Source organism: Martes martes, assembly GCF_963455335.1.
Source record: "Martes martes genome assembly, chromosome: 9".
Lineage (NCBI taxonomy): Eukaryota > Metazoa > Chordata > Mammalia > Carnivora > Mustelidae > Martes > Martes martes.
Window position 1 is genome coordinate 23,486,463 of NC_137896.1, and position 27,517 is coordinate 23,513,979.

At 44.2% G+C, this 27,517-nt stretch overlaps 1 protein-coding gene across 2 annotated transcripts; it reads right to left on the minus strand.

The window, feature by feature from the left end:
- Positions 1–7,831: 7,831 nt before the first annotated feature.
- DYNLRB1 (dynein light chain roadblock-type 1) lies at positions 7,832–26,312 on the minus strand. 2 transcript variants are annotated; one of them, XM_080813457.1, is made up of 4 exons: positions 26,093–26,312; positions 17,716–17,791; positions 11,594–11,761; positions 7,832–8,190 (listed from the first exon to the last, which is right to left on the minus strand). In XM_080813457.1, exons 1-4 carry the CDS (start codon positions 26,093–26,095, stop codon positions 8,147–8,149), a joined length of 291 nt encoding a protein of 96 aa, XP_080669583.1. In that variant the 5' UTR covers positions 26,096–26,312; the 3' UTR covers positions 7,832–8,146. The 2 variants fall into 2 exon arrangements, with proteins under 2 accessions (XP_080669583.1, XP_080669584.1); XM_080813458.1 differs by having other exon boundaries at positions 25,738–26,117.
- Positions 26,313–27,517: the final 1,205 nt, after the last annotated feature.

Genomic DNA, 27,517 nt, shown 5'->3' on the forward strand with positions numbered 1-27,517 from the left:
GGAAGTAGCCTTGCTGATGCCTTCAGAAGGGTCCTTTTCCCTTTCGTTCCCTCTTTCACTCTAGTGAATTCATGTAAAGCCCTTGGCTTTAATCACAGGCTATGGTCCCAAGTTTGTATGTCCAGCACAGAATTGTGTATTCAACAGTGTGTTCAACATATCAGACACACTGATGTCTAGCAGGCCCAGATTAAGCAGGCCATTTCAAAATTATTGGTCTCGTCCTCACCAAAATTGCTCGTCTCAATGAGTGGTGGCATCTGGTTGCTCCGCAAGCAACTATGAGTCCCCTTGACGTCTCATTCCTTCCTTCCCACCAGTTCAGCAAATTCTGATGGTTTCCTTGGGAACCCTCTCCTATACCCACCCCCCAGAAAGGACCCCAACTTAATCCTCTCACCCAGGCCACCATCAGTGCTCACCTGGCTGGCTGGGCTCTTGATTGCACTCAGGTCCTGCTTCTCCACAAGGCCACTAGAATGCAAAATGTGTGTAAACTTTTAAAAACAGTAGGAGACTTAAAAGATAATTTATGCTTGGAACAGATTCTTTTTGATCTACCCCTCCAGATTCCCCCTGGAGTTCTAGAAAACTCTCCTCATTCTTCAGTTATTTCACTGGAAAAGTGCTAGAAGCACTAACATATTATAAGCATAGCTTTAGCTTAGGGCAAACTCTCAAAAATTTAACTTTAACCCAAATAATACTGCGAACATGCAAAAGTCAAATAAAAATTTAACTACTTATTGCTGTTTGATATTAACCTTCATGCTTTTTTTGAGAGAATCTTTTTTTTAAAAATTTTATTCATTTATGTGACAGAGATCACAAGTAGGCAGAGGCAGGCAGAGAGAGAGGAGGAAGCAAGCTCCCCGCTGAGCAGAGAGCCTGATGCGGGGCTCGATCCCAGGACCCTGGGATCGTGACCTGAGCCGAAGGCAGAGGCTTAACCCACTGAGCCACCCAGGCACCCTGAGAGAGAGAATCTTAAGCCGACTCCATGCCCAGCACGGAGCCCCAGTTTGAGGTCACAACATTGAGATTATGACCTGAGCTGAAATCAAGAGTCAGATGCTTGCCCAGCTGAGCTTACCTGCGTGTTTCTAAGCACTGTAGTTCTCCTCTTGTTTCTTTTTTTTTTTTTTTAGAAGATTTTATTTATTTATTTGAGAGAGAGATCACAAGCAGGCAGAGAGAGGGGGAAGCAGGCTCCCTGCCACGCAGAGACTCCGATGCAGGGCTCGATCCCAGGACCCGGAGATCATGACCTGAGCCAAAGGCAGAGGATTAACCCACTGAGCCACCCAGGCGCCCCCTCTCCTCTTACTTCTTTAGCCCTTACGTTGGAAGGGGATTTGACTCTTGCCCCTCATCACCCTTCCCATCCCCAGCAGCTGTAGCCCCATTCAGGGTTTATAGTATTTTGCCTCCATAACTACGCACAGCTGAGCCACATGATATGTCCTAGATTTGCTTTGTATTGTACAGTTTTGTATTTCCTGGAATTTGGGTTTACTTTTCATTTTATTTTGTCTTGTTTTCCATGCCCCAATATTAAATTATCCTTAAATTTGTTGCAGAACTAAAAATCTCTCTGAAACAATTCAAATACATCAAATAATCTATCAGCTTTTTCTTCTTGGGAACATCCCTGTCCCCTATTTAGGACTTTTCTCTAGGTTTACTGCCCTGGGCCCTTCGCCATCATCCTGAGCTGTTCCTTTTGTCTCTCTTGTGTTGGAGTCTCACATTGCCTGAACCCCACGTCTTAATTTTCTTTGCTTCATGCCCTAATTTTGATGTATATTCTTCAGTAGCTTCCTGAAAACGATGCATGGCAGATAAATACATGTGATCTCATATGCCTGAAAATATTTACCTTACTCTCACACTTAACTAATAGTTCGGCTGGGAACAGAATGCTGGCTTGTAAATAATTTTTCAATCAGAATTTTGAGGGCATCGCGCCGCTCTTTTTGTTTCTAGTGATGCCGCTGGTCTAATGCTGTTGTCATTTCTAATCCTTGGCACCTGTTTTCCTTTCTCTCCCTGGATTATGTCTGTTCACAGTGTTCCAAGATGTCGTGATGATGGGACCTGGCGTGGGTCATTTTAGTTTTATTTTTAAAAAATTATTTAAATTCGATTTAGTTAACATGCTGTATTATTAGTTACTGGGGTAGAATTTAGTGATTCATCAGTTGCTGTTGGATATTAACCCAGTGCTCCTACATCACGTGCCCTCCTTAATGTCCATTGCCCAGTTACCGCCCCCCCCCACCTTCCCTCCAGCAGACCTCAGTTTGTTTCCTAGAGTTCAGTGTCTCTTATGGTTTGTCTCTGTATTTTCATCTAAATTTATTTTTCCTTCCCTTCCCATATGTTCATCTGTCTTGTTTCTTAAATTTCACGTATGAGCGAAATCATATGGTATATGTCTTTCTTAAACTTATGTCACTTAGCATAATACCCTCTAGTTCCATCCACATCCTTGCAAATGGCAAGATGTCATTCTTTTTGATGGCTGAGTAACATTCCATTGTATAGATATACCACATCTTCTTTATCTATTCATCTGTCGATGGACATCTGGGCTCTTTCCATATCTTGGCTATTGTGGACACTGCTCCTATAAACATTGGGGTGCCATGGGTCTTTTAAAAATTATTTGCTCTGGTCACTCAGTTATTTTGATCTGGAAACTTAGTTCTGGAAAATTTCTCATAGTCTCTTGATAATTTTCTACCCTCTGTTTTCTCTTCCTGGAAATTCTGCTAATCAGATGTTGAATATCCCAGGTGGATCCCTCAATTTTCTTAACTTTTCCATTTTTCTCTTCCTTTTTTTCCATTTGGAGAGATTTTCTCAACATTATCTTGCAGTTCATTTGTTGATATTATTCCCTTCGTATTTAAAAAAAAATTAAGATTTTATTTATTTGACAGAGAAATCACAAGTAGTCACAGAGGCAGACAGAAGCTGAAGCAGGCTCCCCGCTGAGCAGAGCCCCCCCCACCGCCCACCGCCCCATGCGGGGCTCGATCCCAGGACCTGAGATCATGACCTGAGCTGAAGGCAGAGGCTCAGCCCACTGAGCCACCCAGGCGCCCCTCCCTTCATATTTTTAATCTATCAAGAGTTTTTATCTCTGAATATTGTTTAGCCTCTTACACTCACAACCATGGCAAGTGTGTAAGGCTTTATTGGTGCCCATGGTTCTCAACTCTAGGTGCATATCACAAAAACCTGGGAAGCTTTTACAAACTAATGATGCTCAGGGATTATGATTTAATTGGTCCAAGATGGGCCCCAAGCATAGTTTTATTTTTCTTAACTGTTGTCTCATCTCCATTAGAAATAAGCTCGTGTTCTCATTCCTTTATGTCTAGACATGGGCCTGGTGCATAGTTAGGGAGGCACTAAGTAACTGTTGAACGAATCAATGAACAAAGCACTGCTTTGTGAAGATTGTAGAATAAGAACAAGTTACAGGCACTACGTCTCTTTTATCCATAATGTTTTCTCTAAATATATTTGAAAACTTAATAGTACCTGAAAGTCAAACAAGTCTTGTATATAAAGTATTTAAAACCCAGATTTTTTTTTTAATTTATTTGACAGAGATCACAATTAGGCAGAAAGGCAGGCAGAGAGAGAGGAAGGGAAGCAGGCTCCCCGCTGAGCAGAGAGCCCAACGCGGGGCTTGATCCCAGGACCCTGGGATCGTGACCCGAGCCGAAGGCAGAGGCTCTAACCCACTGAGCCACCCAAGCGCCCCAACCCAGATTTTTTTTTTTATCATGAAAAACCTATTTCATCTTGCCTTTAAGGCAAGTTTTAAACAACATACGTCTTGTGAACTAGGAAGTTAAAGTCTGGTAATTTTCACCCCAGTTTCTGCAGAAGCTCCAAGGCAGGAGTGGCCACATGCTGCGAGGAGTAGGATGAATGCAGGACTGCACCACAAGGTGGCCCAAAGTGAGTCCAGACTTCTGCCTGCTTACTAGCCTGTACAAGAAGTAGAAGCTAGAGGACGAGATCGTTAGAAGCTGTTGATATGTCTCCACCCAGGGAGGGAAGTGCTGGATGATTCTGCTTCACCTCAAATTGACAGAGGCAGAGCGTGTAGAGGGGGTCCCTGAGAACCAGAGGCCGAAAGGAAAGTTGTCAGGGGCCAGCAGGGAGCCTGCAGCATCCAAAGTAAGGGAGTGGCAGGTGGGACAGCAGACAGGTCTTGAAAACATTCATGAAAGATGGACCGGAAGGACAAGTTTCAGGACAAGTTAAATATGTCAGGCTTAGAGAGCCAGAACCAAGTTCACAACAGCTATCAGTATCCCCTCTTAGCAACATTGGGGCCAAAGAGGTGGCAGCACAGTCAGGAAACAGGGCCAAGCACTTGCTGCCTACCCGGTGTCCCCCATCACAGAGGGCAAGGCTGGCAGTGGGCTGAAGGTGGGTAAGGGGCAGTCTCCGTCTCCAAATCCAGTTAAAGGTTTTGTTGTTACACTGGACTGGACACATCACCTGCCAATGGGAGGGCCTTTGGTACCCAAAGATGATGGGAGAAGCCTTAGGACTTGTCAGACCTTCTATCCAGGGGCAGGGGAACAACAAGCCTCAGAGACTTTTTTTCAATAAATAATTATTGAACACCCGGAAAAAAAAAAAAAAAGCCTCAGAGACTAAATTGAAAGACTGTGGGAAACTATAATAAAGTTGCCTTTTGATCATATCGAGCTTGTTTAATGCAACAGTTGAACTAGCACTTTGCATCCTGTGTTTTCCTTTGCAACTGAATGCGGTTTTTCAGCTTAAGTTCATTGATATTGGATTGTGGCTCTACTGATTTGAGGTGTTTGGCAAATTCATGGCTTCTACCTGCTGCAGTAAGTCTATGGGATCTACGTTTCTCTTTTTCCTCCTGGTAATTCACGAGAACCTGAATTTGGTGTGGAAAGATGGGATTCTCAATGAAAAAATGTACAGAATTACAGTTGGTTTGAGCCAAACATTATATAAAAGGAGAAAGCCTATAATTCCTGATTTTTTTTTTTTTAAGATTTCATTTATTCGAGAGTGGAGAGTGACATGAGGGGGAGGATGGGCAGAGGGAGAGTTAGCAGCAGACTCCCCCATGGGCAAGGAGTCTGGTGCAGGGCTCAAACCCAGGACCCTGGGACATGACCTGAGCTTAAGGCAGACCCTTAACAGATTGAGCCACCCAGGCGCCCCACCCCCCTGCAGTGTTTTAAAGATTTATTTTTTTGGAGAGAGAGAGAGAGAACACGTGCAGGCACATAAGCAAGAGCAAGGGGAGGGGCAGAAATCTTAGGCAGACCCTGCTGAGCAGAGCCTGACCAGGGCTCAATCCCAGGACTCTGATGATTATGACCTGAGTTGAAACCAAGAGCTGGACGCTTAACCGACTGATTCACCCAGGCGCCCCTGTAATTCCTGCAGTTTTAAAAACACGTTTTTGGAGAAAGGCAGTACCAGCACACAGAGGAACAGAATTCCCAGACACACTGGCAAGTGCTGACGTGGATGCTTGAATGATGGAGCTGCACTTTGGAGGGAATCTAAACAAGGGCTGCCTTTGGGGAGTGGTGGGGTGGGGTGGATACTGGCTGGGAAGCAGAATTTTCTGGGGTGATGTGATCTTGAAAGGGGACTCAGTTGGCTGGTGTAAGCACTTGTCACGTAAGTGGCACACTTAAGATTTGTGCATTCACCATACATAAATTTCATCCACCCTCCAAAAAAGGTAAACTAGCTCATAACATGCCTGTTGAAGTGTTTAGGAGTGTGTACTGTCTGCAACTGTCCTTCAAAATGTATCAAAACCAGGATGGATGAAGGAACGGTTAGTAGCATGATAAAGAAATGCAGCAGAATGTTAACTATAGAATTAAGTGGAGGAAATGTAATTATTTTAACTTCTCTGTAAACATTCACAGTGCTGGCAACCTTATATTGGCAAATGTACTTCTGAAACCCAGAAGCCATGCCCTTCCCTCCATGCCCAGGACAGGTGTCAGCTTCTAACTTTAGTGGGTACTATATTGCCATATACTTGCTACTTTAAGTATAGAGACCCTAGGGTATTTGCAGGTGTTCTACCATCGTTTAAACTTTTGAAAACCTGAGTTTTTACATCTTTTTTTTTTTTTTAAGTTTTTACACCTTAAGATGACTCCAGCGAGTTTTACACATTGTATTACCAACTGAAATGCATCCAAAGTAGGCTTCCCATGTGTGAAGAAATCCCATAGCCCAGGGGACTCGGAGGCAGAATATATGTTCAGCAGTCATCTTGTTTTCCCCAAAGTCAGACTAAGCCTAAACCTTACTTAGGACCTGGAAGGAAAGTTTTAGGAATTTTAAGGCAAACGAGGGCGTGGGAGGACTAAGGGAAGAAAGGAGGGTGAGGTCTTCAAGCTCTTGCTCTGGAGCCAGACCACCTCCTTTCCTAGGGACAGAGCCCCTCTCCTCCTTTAGAAACCCGACTTTGCAACCAGGTAATTTATGTTGACCAGATCTTCTTTCCCCGTTATCCTTCTTGGAGGAACTCAAGCCAGGACAACACAGGAACCTCAGACTTAGATCCCGGCTTCCAGAAGCCTCTGAGAACAAAGAAGATGCCAGTGGCCATATCTCACTTTCTTTTAAAACTGAATCTCTGAGATCATTACTGACCTAGGGTCATTTGGCTCTGGTCCTACAATCCCTCCTTCCTCAGCTATGCTTCTTGAGCCCACTGGGACAGGGCAAACCTGCAGTGTTTTCCCAGAGAATCAGTTTTCCTTGGTGATTTGGGGAAAATTATTTGAAAGGATTACTGCTATATTAAAACAAGCGTGAAAAAAAATAAAACAAGCGTGGATATATTATGGAGTGGAAAATCCCTATTATCTTCCACTAAAAAGGGAGATTCTGAAAAGATTTTGCTCAGCCCTTATAAACTACACCCCCACGCTCCCAAGGGTGTATCTTTTACTCCCCTGATACCATTAAGGAAACTTCACTGGAAAATTTCGAGTAGTATTTTTGCTAGATGAAGAACTCACTGTAGACAAAGGTTACTTCTGGTGAATGAAGGATAATGAAGTTTTGAATCTTTTCCCTCTATAACAAGAAACAAAAGACAAAAAGAAAAACCTAATACAAAAAATAAGTACATATGGTTTCTGGGAGAAAAATCCCAGAGTGCTACAGGATGACAGGTGGCCTACAGCCTCACAGAGTAGCAGGCATGTTCTGGGACCACCTACCTCGAGTCTAAGGGAAGGAAGGCACATGTTTACCTGTTTATGAACTCATAAAGGGGGCCATCGGGGAATTCTGAGAAGGTGCAGAAAAAAAGAGCTTCTGGAGTCAGAGACTGCCACAGTTGTGAAACTTTGGGCAAGTCATTCTCTAGACCTGTTTCCTCATCTTTAATACGGCTTTAACACTGTCTTCAGGGTACTGTGAGGACAATATGAGTCAAGGTATATAACACGCCGGTGTATTCTGGGTACTCAACAAATATCACTCCTTCCCTATCCCTGGTGCAGTGTAGCAGAGAAAAAAAAAATCTTTCAAAACACTGGCAGGAGTGGGAAACGATAAGAGCGGTGGCTAGGGACTAGAGGCCCAGAAACCAGGATACCAATTATAAACCGGACTCTGCTCGGCAAGTGTGGCCACAGGTGCAGCAGGAAGCAGGCCTCTCTGAACCGCAAATACATTCCGCACTGGGGCTCAGCCTTTAGACCACGCGATTACACAGGAAGAGAGGGAGGCAGAGAGGCCTTTTCAACCCAGTATTTAAAGACACACAGCAGGGTAAGCATTTCAGTTATTTTTAGTTAAACAAAAACAGCCTTTTCCAAGGGTGATAAAGTGAACTGAAGGTCAGAAGGAAGCAGGGTGTGGGCTGCTCAAAGCTCTTGCTCCAAAATCTGGATGTGAGGAAAGAAGGCCCTCCCAAGAATTCAAGGGTGACTGGCCAGCAGAGGGATGACTTTGATGACTGGTCACTGGAGCATCCTCTAAGGAGGCCCTAAGGTGATTTCCACCTGCCAGTCGGTTGACATGATTAACATTATTATTCTTGGGGACTATTAAATTAAGGAATGACGCAGGAAGCCAAGAGAGTGGCTTATTCAGTTGGATTCTGAATCACAATCAGGAAATAGTCTTTATCTGCAAAAGAGAAAAATGAAAAAATAAATCATTAAATCATTAAAATTAAAATTACCAACCATAAAAGGAGAGAGGAACATAAAAAGCACCAATGCTCAGGCTACTTCCAACTGTTGGGAACACAGAAGATGAACTTGCAAGCTTCCCAAGGTGGCTTCGCCGTGTGGCTGCCGGGAAAGCGAAGTCCCTCCCACCCGGCAGCCATGGCCTGCAGCACAACCTCTTTTCTAATATTCATGCTACTGCATGAACAGAGAGGTAGAAGTATCATCCCTGTTTTCTGGGTAGGAAAAGTCAGGTTCAGAGAATTCAAATGAATAGACTACAGCAGCGGTTCTCAAACTAGAGGGCACATGAATTACCTGGAGGTCTGGGCCCAAAACGAACACTACTGAGCCCCGCCCCTAGCCCTCTGCATTCAGTAAGTCTGGAGTACAACCCAAAAAATTGGATTTTTTAAAATTAAGTTTTTATTTTTAAATTTGTACTTATTTTTTTAAAGTTTTATTTATTTACTTATATATTTCTCGATACAGCCAATGTGGGGCTCAAACTCACAGCCCCAAGATCAAGAGTCACGTGCTCCTCTTCCTAAGCCAACCAGGCATCCCCTAAACACGTTTTTAATTTTAATTACAGTATAGCTAAAAGAATTTACATTTTTAACAAGTTCCCAGGTAATGCTGATGCTGCAGGTTCTGGGACAACCACTAAGTTAAGGTTGCTTTTCATTTTATTTTAGCAGAGATTGGAGAAGCAGAGCATTTCAAACTTGGCCCACTTAAACTACAAACATTTATCAAGGCTCCCATGTGCCCAGTCCTGGGCCAACCGCTTCTCATATGGTACCTCAATAAATCACTCTATGAGACAGATACTAGTGTTTTCCACCTCACTGAGGCTGAGAAAGTTACGTAAGTGACTTGCCCAAGCCAGAGCAAAAACGCAGGGCTGGGCAGCTAGCTGGGTTTGACCCAGATGCTCTGCACACCTGTGGTCTGCTCTCTGCTGAAGAGGGGAGAAATGGCAGGACCTTGGCCTTGTCTGCTTTGTGTGTGCTGATTCAAACCTAAAGTTTGCTTCTTCCCATGATGACAGGCTGTTGCAGATAGGAAGAAACAGATTTTATAAGACTAAGAGTTTCATGGCTAAGCAATCTGTGTAAGTTAAAATCACTTACAAATAAAAGTAGAAATAATTAACAAGCCACCAATAGAAACAGACACAATTAGCAATACTAGTGTCTTTTCTTCCAAATATCAAGCTCTAAATTCAATAACATCACTCCAAGTGCTTTGTGGGAAGCAGAGTGTTAAAGCTTGATCATGCCGTATTAACTTGGCCTTGTATTAGTGAGGTTAACAAATGAAAATCAAAAGTCTGTCTTTTTTTTTTTTTTTTTTGGTCAGAGAGAGTGAGCACAGGCAGACAGAGAGGCAGGCAGAGGCAGAGGGAGCAGCAGGCTCCCTGCTGAGCAAGGAGCCCGATGCGGGACTCGATCCCAGGACCCCGGGATCATGACCCGAGCCGAAGGCAGCCGCTTAACCAACTGAGCCACCCAGGCGTCCCTCAAAAGTCTGTCTTAAAACGTCTTTTCGCACAGGCTATTCTGGGCCAGGACAGGGTGAAAACTGGCACACATATGGCGGACCAAACTGTCTGAAACTACCTGTTGCTATTTGTGGTCAGGGAAGCAGCTTCTCACTTTGATCAACCAGAAAGATTAGGTAGGAAGAAAGGGATACTGGACTTCCTTCCTGGGCAGGGCTCTTCCAAGTTGTTCCCATGGTGTGGGATGCTAATTATAGTACCATTAAGGACCCACCTCAACATGCAGTAACTAGGCCTGTTCTATGCTGGGGGCCATCCCCGTGGGACTTGAGCTCTGTGGAAATCCCAAGGCAATCTAGTCCTAATACTTCAGAGGCTCTGGACAGTGGCTCCTGCCCACAAGAGTTCTGGCACCAAAATCCAGAAACTGTGAGCCCCTGTGACTGGGTCAATGGTTCTCCCCATTGTATCCTTCTAAGCAGCCAGGAAGGTCAGAACAAGCCTGAGCAGAGAACCAACACTGCCCTGCTACTGGGGTGGGTGACCCATCAAATTACCCCAGAATTCTGCAGCCAGCTTCCTCTTCATCTGTGTTGCCAAGTCCAAGGACACTCAGCATCCACAGCCTCCCTATTACCCTCCTTCATCCAGGCCCCAAAGATAATCATATTGCCTCCTGGCTTAAAAACCGTCACAGAGTCAAGTCCACACAGCTAAGTTTGGTGTCTGATGCCTCTTCGATAATGGACCAAACATCTCAGGCCTCATTCCTTCCCACACATATTCTGATGGGCTAGACGAGCTGTGCTGCAGCCTACCTGTGTCATCACAGGCACATTGAACTTTGTGGCCCAGCCAAAAAAAGAGAGTGGGAGGAGCAGAAGTAATAATATAAAAATAGTCCTGGACAATTAATCTGTCCACCACTCCAGTCTGTGAGTGAGGTAATGCAGGCCACGACAGGTGGCCTGATGTTCCCTTCTGTGGCCCCAGGATCCTCCCAGGAGGCGCATTTCATCATCCTGCGAATGATCCTAAGACCTAAAGACAGGTATAGTTTGTACTACACAGCTTTTTCCCCCCACCCAAGATTTTATTTATTTATTTGACAGAGAGAGATCACAAGTAGGCAGAGAGGCAGGCAGAGAGAGAGAGGGGGAAGCAGGCTCCCTGCTGAGCAGAGAGCCCGATGCGGGGCTCGATCCCAGGACCTTGAGATCATGACCTGAGCTGAAGGCAGAGAGGCTTAACCCACTGAGCCACCCAGACACCCCCTACACAGCTCTTAAACACAGGCCAAGCACTGCATGAGAAGAAACAAAAGCAGCAATTTGTTCCAACACTGGAGGAAAAGCTGGCCATACAGGGCCCAGAGAGACAGGACTACACTTTAGAAGTGGGCAATTTAACATCTTTTCAAGGATGAAATGACCATATGGTATTTTTGTCTTGTGCTTTGTTTTCAAATCACTGAATTCTTTTTCTTTCAAACATTGATTTCCCATCCCTCCAACCTGGTTACACTCTTTCTTGTGCCTTCTAGATTCAGCTCAAATGTCCCCTTTTCTGGGAAGACCTAATCACACCTTCCTCTATGTTCCATGAGACCACGATTCCCCTCTGTGGCCTAGACTCTAGTACAGGGTCTGGCCTAGAGTCACAGTGCATAAGTATGTGTTGGGGATGCCAGCCAGAGACTAGCTAGGCAGTGAGGCAATCAACTCTGTACCTTCGATTCTTTAGGCTCACAATGGCAACTATGGGGACACCAATGTGCCAAGTTGTCCTGATAAGCTACCCACAATATGCTGTGACAGTCTGCTCCCAAGCAGGAATGTGGAAGCCCTCTTACCTGGTGCAACCATGATTTCATTTTTCTTGGAGCGAATTCGAAGGAAGGTGAGGTCATTCTGGGGGTCAATTTCACGCACGGTGCTCCGGGCCTTCAAGATGAAGTTGTGCATGAGGTTGGCATACTGTGTGGTGGTGGGATTGTCCATGGTGCTCTTGATGGGAATGCCTGAGGGGAGAGCAGGGAATGAGTAGGAAGCTGGAGCCCCATTCTGCCCAGCTCCCAACCCCACACCCTTAAGTCAAGAGTACCGGACCAGCAATTAATAACCAATGCCACTATTTACTGAGGGCTTGGCAGGCACAGTGCTGAGCACTTTAAGCACGGCAGCACCAGTCCCCGGAATTACTCTGGCAGTGGAATCACCATCTTCACTTGCCAATGAGGCAACAGAAGCGCTGAGCCTTCACACAGCACAGAAACAGTGGGGCTAGGATTCAAATGCAGGCCTGTTGGCTCCACTGCTGGGCTCCTTCCACAGGGCTGCACTGTCTTGACTGGCTTCCAGCAATAAAAGGAGAGACTATCATTCAGATTACTTAGAACCTGAATAAAGAGGACAGCTCTTGTGAATTTGTAAATACTGAAAAGTAGGAAGAAGAAAAAAAGGTCGCCTGTGTCAAGACACTACCATCACTAGGTGCTTTGCTCCAGTTCCCACCAAGGGAGGCTTAGGGCCCAGCTATAAACACATGTCTACACACATGATCATGCCCCTCAAATTAAAGTGTGTTTCTCTGTCCGCGTACAGACTTGTAAACAGCATTGCTATTGCTTTCAAATAGTCCACAAGTGGCTATTCCACAGAATTAATCATTCCTTTATTGTTGGTACATAGGCTGGATTTTTTTTTTTTTTTACTTAATTACTATGCCGTGAACACCATTGTGTACCAAGCCTTTTCTGTTTTGAAGACTGTTTCCTTTCAATGGACTATTAAAAGGACCTCCCTTACTAGTCAGTGCCTATCATCATGGAGGTAAAAAATGGTGCTCAGCTTGAGCCAACTCAGGACACAACTTAATCATCAGGTGCCTATGAATCACCCTGACATATCAGCAGAAGGTTCCACAGAGGAAGCCTTAAGTGCCCAAAGCTGACAGGCATTTGTGATGAATGTGGCACAAATGACTCCTCACACATAAGTGGCCAGATATGGGGGCCCATGATCCTGCTGGGCTGGCCCACAAGTGACAAGCTTACGACTGGCCAAAGGCAATTACCCTCAGGCCTACTCACAGGTGGCAAGAAACTGGCCCAATCTTGTCTTCTTAGGGCACAAGAACATGAGAGTGGGCAAAAGAGGACATAATAGCAAGAGAAGCAGCTGAGTCAGAGGCTGTTCTGAGCCAAGTGAAGTCATGAAGACAGACTGTAGTGATCATTTGCCTTTAAGCGATAAGACAACTAGGTCACTAGGGCTGCTACTGGGTCCTGGATGGCAACAATGTGCCCACCAGGGCCCCATGAGGCCTCACTCTATAGCAGAATCTTCCTAAGGATGGCAGTATGAGCAGCCGCGGTGATGACTGAGTAGGAACTCTAAAATCTGATGACCTGGACTTACACCCTAGCTCTACCCCTTGGGATGGCTATGTGGCCTTACACAAGTGAGTTAACCTCTCAAGCCTCCATTTCTTCATCTGTAAAATAATGCTTGTGCTGTGAGGATTAAATATAGCTAATCCATTTAAGAATGTTTACGAAGAGTACAAACGTAATGTTGGCTTGTTACCAACATCAGTACAAAATAAATTCCATCCCCCAAGTAACTTGAGGGGCCAATGTCAAGGCCTGGTGAAGTCTGGATGATCAAAACTCTTAACCTTCTCTTCTTACATACCACAAAGCCATCTTCTTTCAGGTCCCTCTGCCTGGAACTTTCCTTCCTTCCCCATTCTCTCATAATTCCCACTGATCCCTCAGGTGTCCATTTTCTGGTGGATCTACCCACCTCCAGATGTGGTCAATGTCCCCATTCTACCACCCACACAATTTTTCCTTCAGAGCTGTTTCCTCTGGAGTTTGATATCACACCATTATGGAAGTGACCAGGACCAGGTCTGACTTGCTCACCACTGTCCTTAAAGAGACTTCACTAAGCATTTATTGCAGATGATAAATAAATGTTCTCATGGGCTCCTTCAGCAGTTCAAATACTGTCATGAGTCTGATCACATTTCTACTAAGTGACAGGTGTACAAAGGAGACAAGAAGCTAAACACTTGTTGGCTCACTTTAAAAAACAAAAGAAAACACCGAGGTAGTAAGGAGGTGGGACAGGGACCAAAACTGGAGAGAATTTCAAATAAGGACAAGAGATCAAGTCCAGATTCACAGGATGTCAGAGCTGGGGACACTACATAGAGAGCCAAACAATTAGGTCACTTCCTCCAAGCTTATGCCTTCACAAATGCGGACTGTGCAGCCTACAGAAGTAGCTGGTTACTAGAGAGCATGATTTCTAACTTGGGGCTTAGATCCATCAAGACCAAGGTTGTATAGCCAGGTCCTCTCACCAAACCCAGATTCATCAATCAATAATAAAAAACATTAACAATATTTAACAGAGGCAGTAGTCCCCTGTGTTATCTGTGGTTTCACTTTCCATGGTTTCAGTTACCTGCATCAACTCTGGTGTGGAAGCAGACGATTCTCCTGATCAGGTCAATAGTAGCCTACTGTTGCCTCACAATGCCTAGGTCATTCACCTGACTTCATTTCATCACATAGGAAATTTTATGATCACACGTCATTACAAGAAGGGTGAATACCATATAATAAGGTATTTTGAGAGACCACATTCATGTAACTTTTATTATAGTATATTGTCATAATTGTTTTATTATTAGTTTTGTTCTTAATCTCTTCTTGTGCTTTATTTATAAATTTAACTTTATCATAAGTGTGTACATATAGGAAAAACCATAGTACACATAAGGTTGAGTACTATCCTGTTTTCAAGCATTCACTGGGGGTTTTGGAATATACCCCCCATGGATAAGGGGGGACTACTGTATTTGTTAAGCACCTACTACGTGTCAACATTGTTCTAGGTGCTAGGGATACAGCAGTGAACACAAGAGACAAATCTCTGCCCTCGAAGCTTACAAGTTGAGTCTTTTATGTTGCCCTATGTGGGTAGCAGCACAAGATGGAAGGGGGTCTGAAGAGGTACAAATGGAATGGAATATTCCTTAAGTTCTTGGTAATTCCACTTAAAATTCACATTTTTACTATGAAACATCATTTAAATTTGGCCAAGGCAAAGATGTCAAAAGGCAGTGGCAGGTGGTTGGTAAGTGACTGGGATAAGGGTATGTCATTAGTTCAGGAGCAAAAGCAGTCACTCTGGGCTGGTTAGGAAATGCATCTTGCAGGAGAAGGCAGCTGAGCTGAATCATTTGGGTATGAAAGCCCTAGAGGGGGTAATAGGAATCCCTAACTAATCATCCTTTATGGAAGCTTCCAGAGAGCTTAAAGGCCCTATAGAGCAGTGAGTTCTGATGACCGACAGCCAGAACTGGGTGACCTTGAACATGTCACCTAATTTCTCTCAGCCATGGGTTTCTCATCAAAAAAATGGGCAGTGTTCACTTCAGTAGCACATATATTAAAGTTGAAAAATGGGCAATACTCCTGCCTTGCAGGGTCATGGTGTGAAATGTAAATGAGAGACTAAAGTGGGAGCTCTGTAGTGGGATACAAATTAAAAATAAATACTTGCAATAATTTTAGCATTTATATGGCAGTTACATCAGGTACTATTCTAAAAGCTTCCCTTAAAACGAAACTGGAATAGAGAGGTTAAGTGACTAGCCTAAGATCACACAGCTGATAAAAATTAAGTAGAGCCAGGATTCAAACCTAGGCAGTCTGGTTCCACATTCTATATTCTTACCCACTGGGCAATACTGCCACATTAGTGTATGAAAAAGAAGTGCCCATCAGTACCCAAAAGGTAAGCAGTTGGTGCTATATTCTCCTAATGAAAAAGCTCAAGTATGGGGGCAGTTTTAAAGCAAAACTGAAGGCTGTGACTTGCAAATACTGATGGAGGCCTAATCCTCCCCCATTTGGGGTGAAAAAATGCCCAGTCTGAGAAGATAGTCTCTCTAGGAGATATACAAATAGTCTTTCAGATCCTGGAGTAAGAAGCAGCTAAAAGAGATTACCCAGATCAATCACTCCACTTATGGCAGCTGAGGTCTGAAGAAGGGAAGAGGAAGCCCAAGCCCTCCAGCTGATCGGTGGCAGACCCAAGTTGGAACTTGCTCCTGCCTCCACAGTGTCCTGAGGACCCCAAACCTGCTGCCTGCTTTGACCACATGGCATAATTAGAGTTTGACAAAGTTGGGGAGCATGCGCTATGCGCTGCCTAGATTTGGGCTGGCCAGGGTCTGACAACTTGGAAAATAACATTCTAACAAGGACATGTCACTGCGACTTTTTCACCCTTGATGATTTTCATTCTGCTCTCTAAGTAGGCATTATTGAGAATTCTGCCTTTCTAAAAACAAGGGCTAGAATGACATCACATACACACAGAGCTCTTAAATTAGAGTTCACTAAATGCACTGCACTAGAGAATGGGGGAGGCCAGCTGGGTGACCCTAAGCATGGCCTGGGCTACAGACCAGTAGCTACTCTCTGTTTCTTCACAGTACAGTGTGGGAGAGAGCACAAGTGCATTCAGACAGCCTTGGCATGAAATGTTGGTTTTTTTTTTTTTTTAAGATTTTATTTATTTATTTGACACACACAGAGAGAGATCACAAGTAGGCAGAGAGGCAGGCAAAGAGAGAGGGGGAAGCAGGCTCCCTGCTGAGCAGAGAGCCTGATGCGGGGCTGGATCCCAGGACCCTGAGATCATGACCTGAGCCGAAGGCAGAAGGTTAACCCACTGAGCCACCCAGGGGCCCCTGCAGTCTTGGTTCTATAATGGCAGGAAAATAAATTGAATTTCTAGACTCTATTCTCTCTACTGCAAAATGGAGACAACAGTCTGCTTTATGGAATAAATGAAACAATATGTTTGTAAAGCAATGGCCTGCAGCCTGGCACAGAACAAGTGCGTGATAAATGTTAGTTCTTTTCTTCACCATGGCTACTGCAGTTTGGGAATATTAGTATCCGTACTCTTCTAGTGGTTGAAATAATGCTATAGAAAAGGAGGGAGGGGCGCCTGGGTAGCTCAGTCAGTTAAGCATCCAACCGCTGATTTCAGCTGAGGTCACGATCTCAGGTTTGTGAGATCGAGCCCCCCACTGGGCTCAGTGCTGGGCATGGAACCCGCTTAGAATTCTCTTTCTCCCTCTGCACTCCGCCGCCCACCCCCCGCCTCCCCAAAGGAGGAAAAAGCTATAGGCATTAAGAAGTTGACCAGAGGGACACCTGGGTAGCTCAGAGGCTTAAGCCTCTGCCTCCGGCTCAGGTCATAATCCCAGGGTTCTGGGATCAAGCCCTGCATCGGGCTCTCTGCTCAGCGGGGAGCCTGCTTCCCCCTCTCTCTCTGCCTACTTGTGATCTGTCAAATAAATAAATAAAATCTTTAAAAAAAAAAAAAAGAAGTTGTTGACCAGAGTATTATCTAGCGGAAAAGTACAAACAGGGGCACCTGGCCGGCTCAGTGGGTAGACAGTGCAACTCTTGATTTCGGGGTTGTGGGTTTGAGCCCTAGACTGGGGGTAGAGTTTACTTAAAAAAAAAAAGTAGAAACCATATAAATGGTGGATGGCTGATAAACACTGTACTGGCAATTAAAAATTTTGCTTATGTAAATCACGACAAAAAAAGCCAAAAAACAAACTCATGAGTGAACATATGCAAAAGAATAACAACTATAATAATTATGACCAAGAAAAGATATACCTGGGCAAGGGCTAGAAAAGCATGGCATAGTCATAAGTATGATCTGTCAGGGCAGTGGAATTGAGTGAATTTTTCCTTTTTTAAATTTTGGAATTCCAATAATAGTGCTAGGACACTGGAAGTGCTTACAAGAGGATAAAAATTAGATTCTGTACATGAAGGGGCTTAGTAAATAATAAGTGTCATACTAAGTTTGGGCTGTTTTCTTGGGGTCTGCCTATGAGCAGGTCATGGCCAAAGGGAGGGTGTACCTTCTGTGTTCACCACGATGATGCCCTGTACTCCCTTCTGGCTCTGAAGTCGCTTCAGTGTCTCCTCCACCTCTGCCTGCCAGAGAGAACAAGACCCAGGTTAGGAGGGGCCAGGAAGAGTGGACTGACTCCTTCATACTCCTGGCAGATTAATCACACATTTGTCTTCCAATAACAAACAAGTAACACCCAGGCACATGGCACCTTCTCAAAGCTCCCCAGGCCTGTTTGGAGTGGTCCCTAAGTCATCCCCAGGGCTTAAACCATCTGCTACAAACCCCAGCATGGGGTGTGGCTACTCCTGGCTCTTTGCCCACTAGGCACTATTACCTCTCCCAGCTTAGCTATTTGGGAGCAGAATATAAATACCATTCTTGGGAGTACAGACACATCCATGACTCTCATATTTGGGACACTGGGGGAACCAGACTCTGATGATTTGAAAAAACCCAAACAGTGGTGTCTACTAGGAAGGAGACTAAGTTGTCATTCATGGCCCAAACAGCACAAATGAAGATATTCCAAAGGAAGAAAATGACTCCATGAGGATAAACTCGGTGACTTAGTAAGCTAGCATCTGAGACAGTGTGACACATGGTACATAGCCACAGAAAATGTGCCTGGGGAAGGGGCTCATTAATCCTGATTCTCCAGAAACTAGCACATGGCATTTGGGTCCTCACCCTATCATGCCAGGCCTTCTATGTTGTTATCACTGCCATCTCTTTTACCCTTCCTTCAACTCTCCATCTTCACACCTATACCTCCTTATCTCCAAATCTATTTTACCCTAACAAGGAAACCCAATAAATTCTTCTAGGCCATCTAAGACATTACCTCTTCCATGAAGCTTTTACTGATCCCCAACTCTGGAGTCTTTGCCCAGTTCTGACTCCCCAAACTCTTGACTGTACCTCTCTAGGAATGCATTAGGTACTGGTTTACTTAAAAAGAGTTTCTACAATGCTCTGCACAACAGGTGCTCAATAAAAAGCTGCTTCACTGAACTCGGCCTAACTCTGTGGATGGAAACTGGCCTTAAAGTGTGCTTGTTCTTAGGAGGCCCCTTCCAGACCAGTCCAGAATCCAGGCAGAAGCTACTCAAAGGGTGAGTCAGACTATGTTGAAAACAGATGCCATCAACCAACCTAAAGGAAGTGGTTCCCCACCTGCAAGGGCTAATGAGTTGGCCCGGAGGGGAGGAGCTTCTAAACAGTGATGGAGAGAGCACAATGAATTATTGTTTTTCTAGTAGGAAAAAAGCTGACAATCCAGTCACTACCACCCACTCCCCAATGATATAAGAATACTCAAATGCTGGAGAGAAGAGCAAACAAGTTCCTCCTATGAGATGGCAAATAGCCTAACTGCAATAAATCTGGAGTCTGAGTAAAAGGACAGGGCTAGCTCTGTGGACATGAGTATAATACAGTGGGTCATGAATGTATGAGGTCATAATTCATTCAAGACTTTCACTGAGCTGCTATTAAGTCCTATTCTGGAGAGGAGGGGTAAAGTACAATAGTGGTCAGTATTACACGGTACTCGATCTGACCTGGTAACTTTCCTGAAACTCATCCTAAGGAAATAACTTAAAAGTATACAAGATGTTTGCTGCTGTGAAAACTGCAGTCGCAAAATACATAAAGAGCCAAAAGTGCCCAATAATTAGGAGAAAAGCCAATTCAATTACAGAATGTCTGTTCATAGGAATATAATATACATATTAACAATGGTAATCAGAATATTTATATCACCACAAAAAGTTCATGATATAACATTAAGTGAAAACAGCTAAATGCAAAAATAAAGTGCTTGATGAGGGCACCCACGTGAAAAAAAGCAAGCTAGGACTCTAAGAAAATAAAAGCCACATTGAGAGCAGGGAATTGTAGATAAGATTTTCTTTTCCTTTTTTTTTTTTTCTTTTCCAAAACAGCCTCTTTTTACTCCATTATATTGTTTCTATTTAAAAACATTTTTTGGGGGTGCCTGGGTAGCTCAGTTGGTTAAACATCTGACTCTTGGTTTTGGCTTAGGTCATGATCTCAGGGTCATGGGACTGAGCCCTGCGTCAGACTCCATAAGTTAACGCAGAGTCTGCTTGAGATCTTCTCCCTCTTCCTTTCCCCCTGCCCTAACTCATGCTCTCTCTCTCTCTCTCTAAAATAAATGAATAAACTGGGAAAAAAAAATCCACCAAACCCAAACATTTTTTTAACCCTTCTCTGTGTATCCAAGAAAGAGATCTCTAATATGGGGACACCGTAGGGCTCTGACATGCTCAACATCGACAGCTCAATGTTCAATCAACCTAGGGAAGAGAAAGAAAGCTAAAACCAAAGGTGTCAGAATAGAGGTCTGAAATATTCCCTGGAGCTGAAATGAAAGAGATGAATACTTCGTAACTCCTATTCATTTCAGCCCTATGTCAGGAATATGGGTACCTTCTATGTGCCAGACATTGTTTTAGGCCTGAGGCTGCTATATTGAACAAAATCTAAAAAAAAAAAAACAAAAAAAACAAAAACCCTTGCCCTCATGAAGCTGACCTAGGGGAAGGGGCAGACATTAACCAAGTAAATTATAAAGTTGGATACAGTAGGGAAGTGGTATCTGGAATGAAGGGGCTGATGGCAATTCTTTTAAAAATATTTTATTTATTTGAGAGAGAGAGAAAATGTGTGCACAAGTTGGGGGAAGGGCAGAGGGAGAAACAGACTCCAGGCTGAGCAGGAGCCCGGTGTTGGGTTCAATCCCAGGACCCTGAGACCACGGCCTGAGCTGAAGGCAGATGCCTAACCAACTGAGCCACCCAGGCAGGCAATTTTAAAAAAGATGGTCAGAGAAGACCTCACCAAGGTGATAGCTGTAGAGATCTGAATGAAGAAAATGAGGGAGCTAATGTGGATTTCTAAGGAGAGCATTCCAGACCGCATAATGATCAAGTACAAGAGCCCCAAGGTTAGCATATTTCAGGGCTCAAAGGAGCCAGTGTGGTTGAAGTGCAGTGAGCAGCAGGTGGCCAGATGACAGAGGTAGCCAGGGTCAGATTAGATTTCAGTGGGTCTGGTAGACCACAGCAATGACTTTGGTTTTTAATGGGGATGATATGGGGAGCCACTAGCAGGTTTTGAGGTGAGGAATGACAAGATCTGATGTTTCAAAACAATGGGTCTGGTTGCTCCGTAGAGAATAGACTGCAGGGGGCAAGCACAGTGTGCCTGAGCCCGGGGCCAGACAAGTACTGCTCCTTCTGAAGGAAGCAACCTTCACTCCTGCACTCACTGCTTGATGTAACTAATTCCTGACTCTTTGGCTGCAGCTCCTGAGTCTTCTGTGGGAGACCTTCTCCACTCTCCTGGGCACCCTTCACCCCCTGCTTCACCCTGCCTTCACAGCACATACCACATTGGGATGTAACTATCTGTGTTCCTCTAGACCCAAAGCACCCCAGGAACAAGAACCCCAACTTTACAGCCCCACTACCTGGCACAGTATAGACTCAGTAAATACTTAAGGAACAAATAAAAAGCATTTCTACAACCATGTTTTACAAAAATCAACCTTTTCAACTATGGGGGGGCGGCAAGGTCTTACAATACCCAGGGTAAACAAGAGCTAGGGTTTAGGTGATCCTATATTTAACCTCAACCAAGATCTGGCTGCTTAAAGAAAACACACACAAGAAAGGGAGGACATATAATTAGACATTAACCTGCTCAGTACCTGCTATAAGTCAGATATTAGGATGAATGTTTTCAGACACTTCTCTCATCTGAACCTTCCATGGTTAGTAGGATCTCCATTTTACAATGAGGAAATGGAGATTCAGAAAGGAGAAGTTTTGCCTAAAGACACATAGCAGGTCAAGAGAAGAGATGAATATGCCACTGATCACAACTGATGAGGTCCCTGCCATAGAGAGCTAACATTTTTCTTTTTTAAGATTTTTGTTTATTAAATTGAGAGAGAACAAGCACAAGTGAGAGAGAGAGAGAGAGAGCAGAAGCAGAGGGGCAGAGGAAGAGGGAGTAGCAGGCTCCCTGCTCAGATGTGGCGTTTGATCCCAGAATGCCGGAATCATGACCTGAGCTGAAAGCAGGCGCTTAACTGACTGAGCCACCCAGGCGCCCCAAGATTTTTCTTTCTTTCTTTCTTTTTTTTTGATGGCTGATGGTGAAAAGACATTAAAAAAACAAGTAACCATGATTCCTGAAGGGTGCAGGGACAGGGCTGGGGGCAGAGGAATATACATTAGCTAGTGTGGTCTGGAACACCTGAGGATGTAATCTTTAAGCGAAAAACTAAATTATGAGAAAGAAAGCACTCCAGGCAAAGGACTGAAAGCAAAGGCAGTGAAGTGGAAACAAGTGTGGCATGTTTAAAGAATGGAGAGGGCTAGTACTGCCAATGATTTTTGATTCTTTGTTAATTTGATAGGCAAAAACCATATAACAGAAAGTCAACTTTTCTTTAATTTTTAAGATTTATCAGTGAAACTGAAATGAAACTTACTGTTTACATCTCTCATTTTTAAGTCTTTAGATTTTTCCACATACCTATTGATTTCAAAAACTTTTGTGTGTTAGAAATATTAGACTTTAGTCAAGTATATAGTTAAATATAATAAAAATAGTTTTCTGTAAAACTAGAGAATAGTCTTTTCCAACATGATCCCAACCAGTAGGATGGGGCTAGGCCTGGGTGAGTTGGGGATCATGAGGTCTAGAGAGGGGTCTCCAGGAGAGCAGAGCACCAGCTACTGATCTGGGTTCAGGAGAAACTGCTTTAAAAAACCCTCAAGTTCAGCCCTAAAAGAGCCAAGAAGAAAAACTAATGTTACCAAAAAGCCACAAGTAGCAACAGGGACATTTACAGATAGGAAAGGACAATCCTAGGCAGGCATCCAAGTATTGCCAGCTCTAGATCAAGGTTTGTCATTCCTGCCGAGCTAGCCAACTGGTCCCAGATCTGCCTGAGTGGATATGCAGTCCCCCAGGGTTGGCTCACATCTCCAACTTCCTGTCCTGCTCCTAGAGAGAGCCCAACTGGTATCTTCTGCATTCTGGGTTGTAGGTAGCACTAACATGGTGTCTGCATCAGGCAAGAAACAAGCCTTTCGGGTTCTTTAGTTCCCAGGTACATGCTGTTGACAGATGGAAAAACAAGTAGCAGTATAAGCAGGATTATTTATTGGTTCAGCATAAGAGGAATAATCATCAGAAGAATGATTCACAAAGAAACTGACTAATCTGACTCCTAAGCATAAGCATTATACTTTGTATAAGACAAAAATGAATAAAAAGAACAACAAAAAAAATCTGCATCTAATATAACAAAAGAGTAATTCCAAAACATCACACAAAATGATTAAGAAAAATAAAGTCTGGAGGCGCCCACGTGGCTCAGTCGGTTAAGCATCTGCCTTCAGCTCAGGTCATGATCCCAGGGTCCTGGGATCAAGTCCTGCATCAGGCTCCTTGTTCAGTGGAGAGTCTGCTTCTCCCTCTACCCTTCCCTCCTACTCGTGATCTCTCACTCTCTTTCACCTTCTCTCCCTCTCAAATAAATAAATAAAATCTTAAAAAAAAAAAGAAAAATAGTCTAAAAGTTAAGAGGGCAAAAGGATACTAGTAGAAAATACACCTAAGAGAAATTACAAACATATAGAAAAATGTTCACTGTTTCCTGAAAAACAAGAGACATTTCATTTCATTCCTTAAAAAAATGAAAAACTGTAGCAATGATGAAGTGATTTTAAATCTAGCAGTTATGGCAAAGCTGGTACAAAGGCAATTCGACCTTTTGGGAAAGTGACAGGACAACACTACTGCAAGACCCGTAAGTTTTGGTCCCTTGGCCTCAGAAGTTTTTTCCCCTGAGGATTTTTCCTAAGGAAATAATCTAATAATTTTTTTAAAAAAGAAAAATAAATTTTACACATACAGAAGTACTCATCACAGCATTATCTCAACTAATGAAGAACTGGAAGCAACCCAAATGTACACCAGGGGAATGGTTTCGCAAATTATGGTACAGCTATTTTACTATTCTGTAGTCATTAAAAATAACAGATCACAAAGATGATGTAGCAATCATCAGATGAGAATAGTTTTGTGTAGGGGGGCCTGGGTGGCTCAGTGGGTTGGGCCTCTGCCTTTGGCTCAGGTCATGATCTCAGGGTCCTGGGATCAATCGGCCCCGCATTGGGCTCTCTGCTCAGCAGGGAGCCTGCTTCCCCCTCCCCTTCTGCCTGCCTCTCTGCCTACTTTTGATCTCTCTCTGTGTCAAATAAATAAATAAAATCTTAAAAAAAAAAGGAAATAGTTTTGTGGTGAAGTAAAACTAGATAGTGTTATGGATGATTTTTATATCACCATTCTGAAGGTCAATTTGGCAGTTTCTACCAAACTATAAAATATACATGCCAGAAATAACACTTCTGGGAATCCACCCTATACCCTACATAGACACTAGCATGAACACACACACACAGACAACAGTTACTGCAGGGGTGCCTGGATGACTCAGTAAAAGTGTCTGACTCTTGATTTTGGATCACGTCATAATCTCAGGGCCCTGGGATGGAGACCAGAATCCAGCTCTATGCTGAGTGGGGTCTGCTTGAGAATTCTCTCTCCCTCTGCCCCTTCCCCTCACTTGTATTCTCTCTCTCAAATAAATAAATCTTAAAAAAAAAAAAAAAAAGACAATAGTTACTGCAGCACTGTCTAGAATGAAAAACTGTAAGTCACCTAAATGTATTTGCTGCAATGGAATATTATACAGTCCTTAAAAAGAATGAAGATTTGTATACATTGCCATGGAAAAATGTTTGGTATTTTTAAATGAATAGAGTAAGCTCTAGAAAGAGATATCTCTTTCTATGTATAGCCTAAAGTAAACTTAATACCTAGAAACATAACCGTTCTAGTGTCATGTAATAAACAGCTTATATGTGAATGTGCTTATGCACTAATCAAATCTAGGAGGAAACATACCCAACTGCCAACAGTCATTTACCACAGGGGAGTGACATGGGGACCACATGCACTTTCTACATTACTTTGAAACTGCCTGAATTGTTTAAAATGTGCATCTAAATATGTTCTGCTTTTATAAGCAAAAACACAGTAGCATGGTACTGGTTGCAGTAAGCTACCATTTGTGTCAGAAGATGAGGGAGCATACACATAACTGTATTTGCATGTAGAGGTATAAGAAACTAACTCTCACCTCTGGTGACTGAGGCTGGGTCAGGGGTGGGAGATTTATTTTTCAGTCAGATCCTTTCAGATTATTTTTTCTTACCGTGTGCAGGTTAATTTTTTTTACACTTTAAAAAGTGATGTGAAAGATGAAGTTAAATATGTTCGAAGTAATTATTACATGTTTTTAGTGATGTTAACACATTCTTTGTGGTGTAATAATAAATGAGAAAAGCAGAGTCCACAACTGTACATTCAATAGGAACTAAACTATATAAAGTGAAAACTGAGGACAGAAAGATTAGGCTATGTCTTCTAATTACAAATGTCTGCCTCTAGGTCATGGCACTGTCCCTTTTTCTTTTGCCATCTTTATTGTGGGCTTTACATTTTTAAATAAGATTTTGGCCTTAACATTTCAGAAGTCTCTTCAAGCTTTCTATAAGTAGGGAGGATAAAAATCACGGGAAAACAAACCCACAAAGGCATAAAGAGCCGAAGGCATAAAGTTCCTGCCAGCAAGGCTTTGGGATGCCCACGGGTGGATCCCCCCAATTTCTGATTCATGCACCAAGTTCCAGACGCTCGAAAGAACCACAGGAACAGAAAGGCGTCAGCCAAGCTTCCTGGGTTCAAATCAACCTCCGCCATTTCCCGAGGCAAGGCATTTAATTTGACTCGGCTTCAGACTCCACGTATGTCAAGTGGGGATAATGGCTGCACCTACCTCACAGAGCTGGGGTGAGGAGAGCCAAGGCACGGAAAGCGCTTAGCAGTGACTGACACAAATAAAGCTTCCAGGAAATATTACCATTATTGTTATAGCGCAACAAGGCCCGGGACGCTAGGATGCAGGAGCCTGTGGGCCGGCCTCCGCATCTCCGTCAGACCCTCGCCGAGGTCCAAGCTCCTGCTTCCGGGCAAGGGTCAGCGGGATCCGGTGGCCCGACGTCGGTCCCCTCTGTTCCCTCAGTCCGGGTCTAGAGGCCTGCGCCGCCCGGGTTCCGCCCTCCAGTCAGCTCCGGCCCAACCACTCCCAGCCCCGCGGATTCCCAGACCGGCACTCTGAGACGCCTCCGGAGGATGGAAGGCCAGGCGCAGGGTGGTGGGCGGCCGTGCTCGGCCATCTTCCGGCCGCTACCCACGAGCTCCAGGCAGACACTCACCATCTCTAAACGAACGGGTAGCTCCGCGACGCCGGCACTCTATCCAGTCCCGGTACCTCTCCGCGCCTGCGCACAGCACCCTGTCAAAACGGACAGCTCTGGCCGCCTATCAGGAGCGAGCGTGACACGGGTGGACAGGCGGGTCTTAGCTCCCCCAGGGCTTGTAGGGAATTTACTAGGCTGTGTCCGAAAGTGAAAAGCAGAGGAGCTCTTCAGCTATGGGAAATTCACGACTCCTTCTGTGCCGAAAGATGCTGGTTAGTGGTGTCAAAAGAGGATTTCAACTCAACCGAGGTCTGAGCTGGCTCTAGAAGTCCTGGGTGGACGGTAGTGGGCCAATACGAAGGCGAGGTGGGGGGTTGCCGAGACCCCTTTTGCGCCCTCATTAAGGCAAAAATGAGGCGCGGTACCAAAATGCACCGAAAGCACAGTAAAGTCGGGTAGTGGGACTGGAGTCATGCGTCTCTGGGGTCACTAGAGCGACCACTTTGGGAATATTCCAGGCGGGTTCTCAGATGGAGTGGACAGGGCTAGCTCGGAAGTATGGCGGTTTAGGACTCTGAGTTCAGCCCCACTTCTGGGTTACCTTGGAGAAACCACTTTACATCTTTGTGTTCCCTTATTTTCTCACTCTTAAAAGGGGGGAGCCTTCCTTTTGTCCTATTTTTTGTTGCCTTTGTTAGAAAACAAAATTTGATGGCGTAAATTCGAAGCTCTAATTGGCTTTATAAACCCGAGAGATGAATCCGGCATCTAAGTAAATAGAGGGAAGCTCTACTGAGCTATACAAAGACTTTTACAGAGAGGGGGCATAAAAAAGAAAAGCAATTTGGGGCGCCTGGGTGGCTCGGTGGGTTAGGCATCTGCCTTCTGCTCTGGTCACGACCTCAGGGTCCTGGAATCGAGTCCCGCATCGGGCTCTCTGCTCAGCGGGGAGCCTGCTTCCTCCTCTCTCTGCCTATTTGTGATCTCTGTCAAATAAATAAATAAAATCTTAAAAAAAAAAAAGAAAGCAATTTATCAGCAAAAACGAATTATTTAGGCCCTTGTAAGGAGAGAGGAACAGGTCTGTCAGTAAACTTACTAGTATTGAGGAGGAAATTTCATTTGACTGGCTTAAGGTTACTACATTCCTGGGGAGGTTCCTCAATTCAACCCAGATAATCTAACTCCCAATTTTTCATTCCACTGTAGCCTCTCTCAATTAGGGAAGGATGTGGTGTTCCTTCCAGGGGGGTCTGGATGAAAAGAGAATCCAGTAGCGACTATAAACGTGCAGGCAGGCTTTGGAGTCACAATCCAGAATTCCAGTTTGCACTCTTGCCACTGAATGGCCTCAAGTTCATCACTTTGAGCCTCCATTTTACTATCTGTAAAATAGAAATAATCACCCCTGAAAGTGGCCAGGAAGACTAACTGACAGTT

Coding starts and splice junctions, on each gene's coding strand:
- DYNLRB1 (XM_080813457.1), bottom strand. Junction 11,762..17,715: donor CATCGTGGTGAACACAGAAG/GTACACCCTCCC, acceptor CTCTCCCCTCAG/GCATTCCCATCAAGAGCACC. Junction 8,191..11,593: donor TGAAATCATGGTTGCACCAG/GTAAGAGGGCTT, acceptor TCTCTTTTGCAG/ATAAAGACTATTTCCTGATT.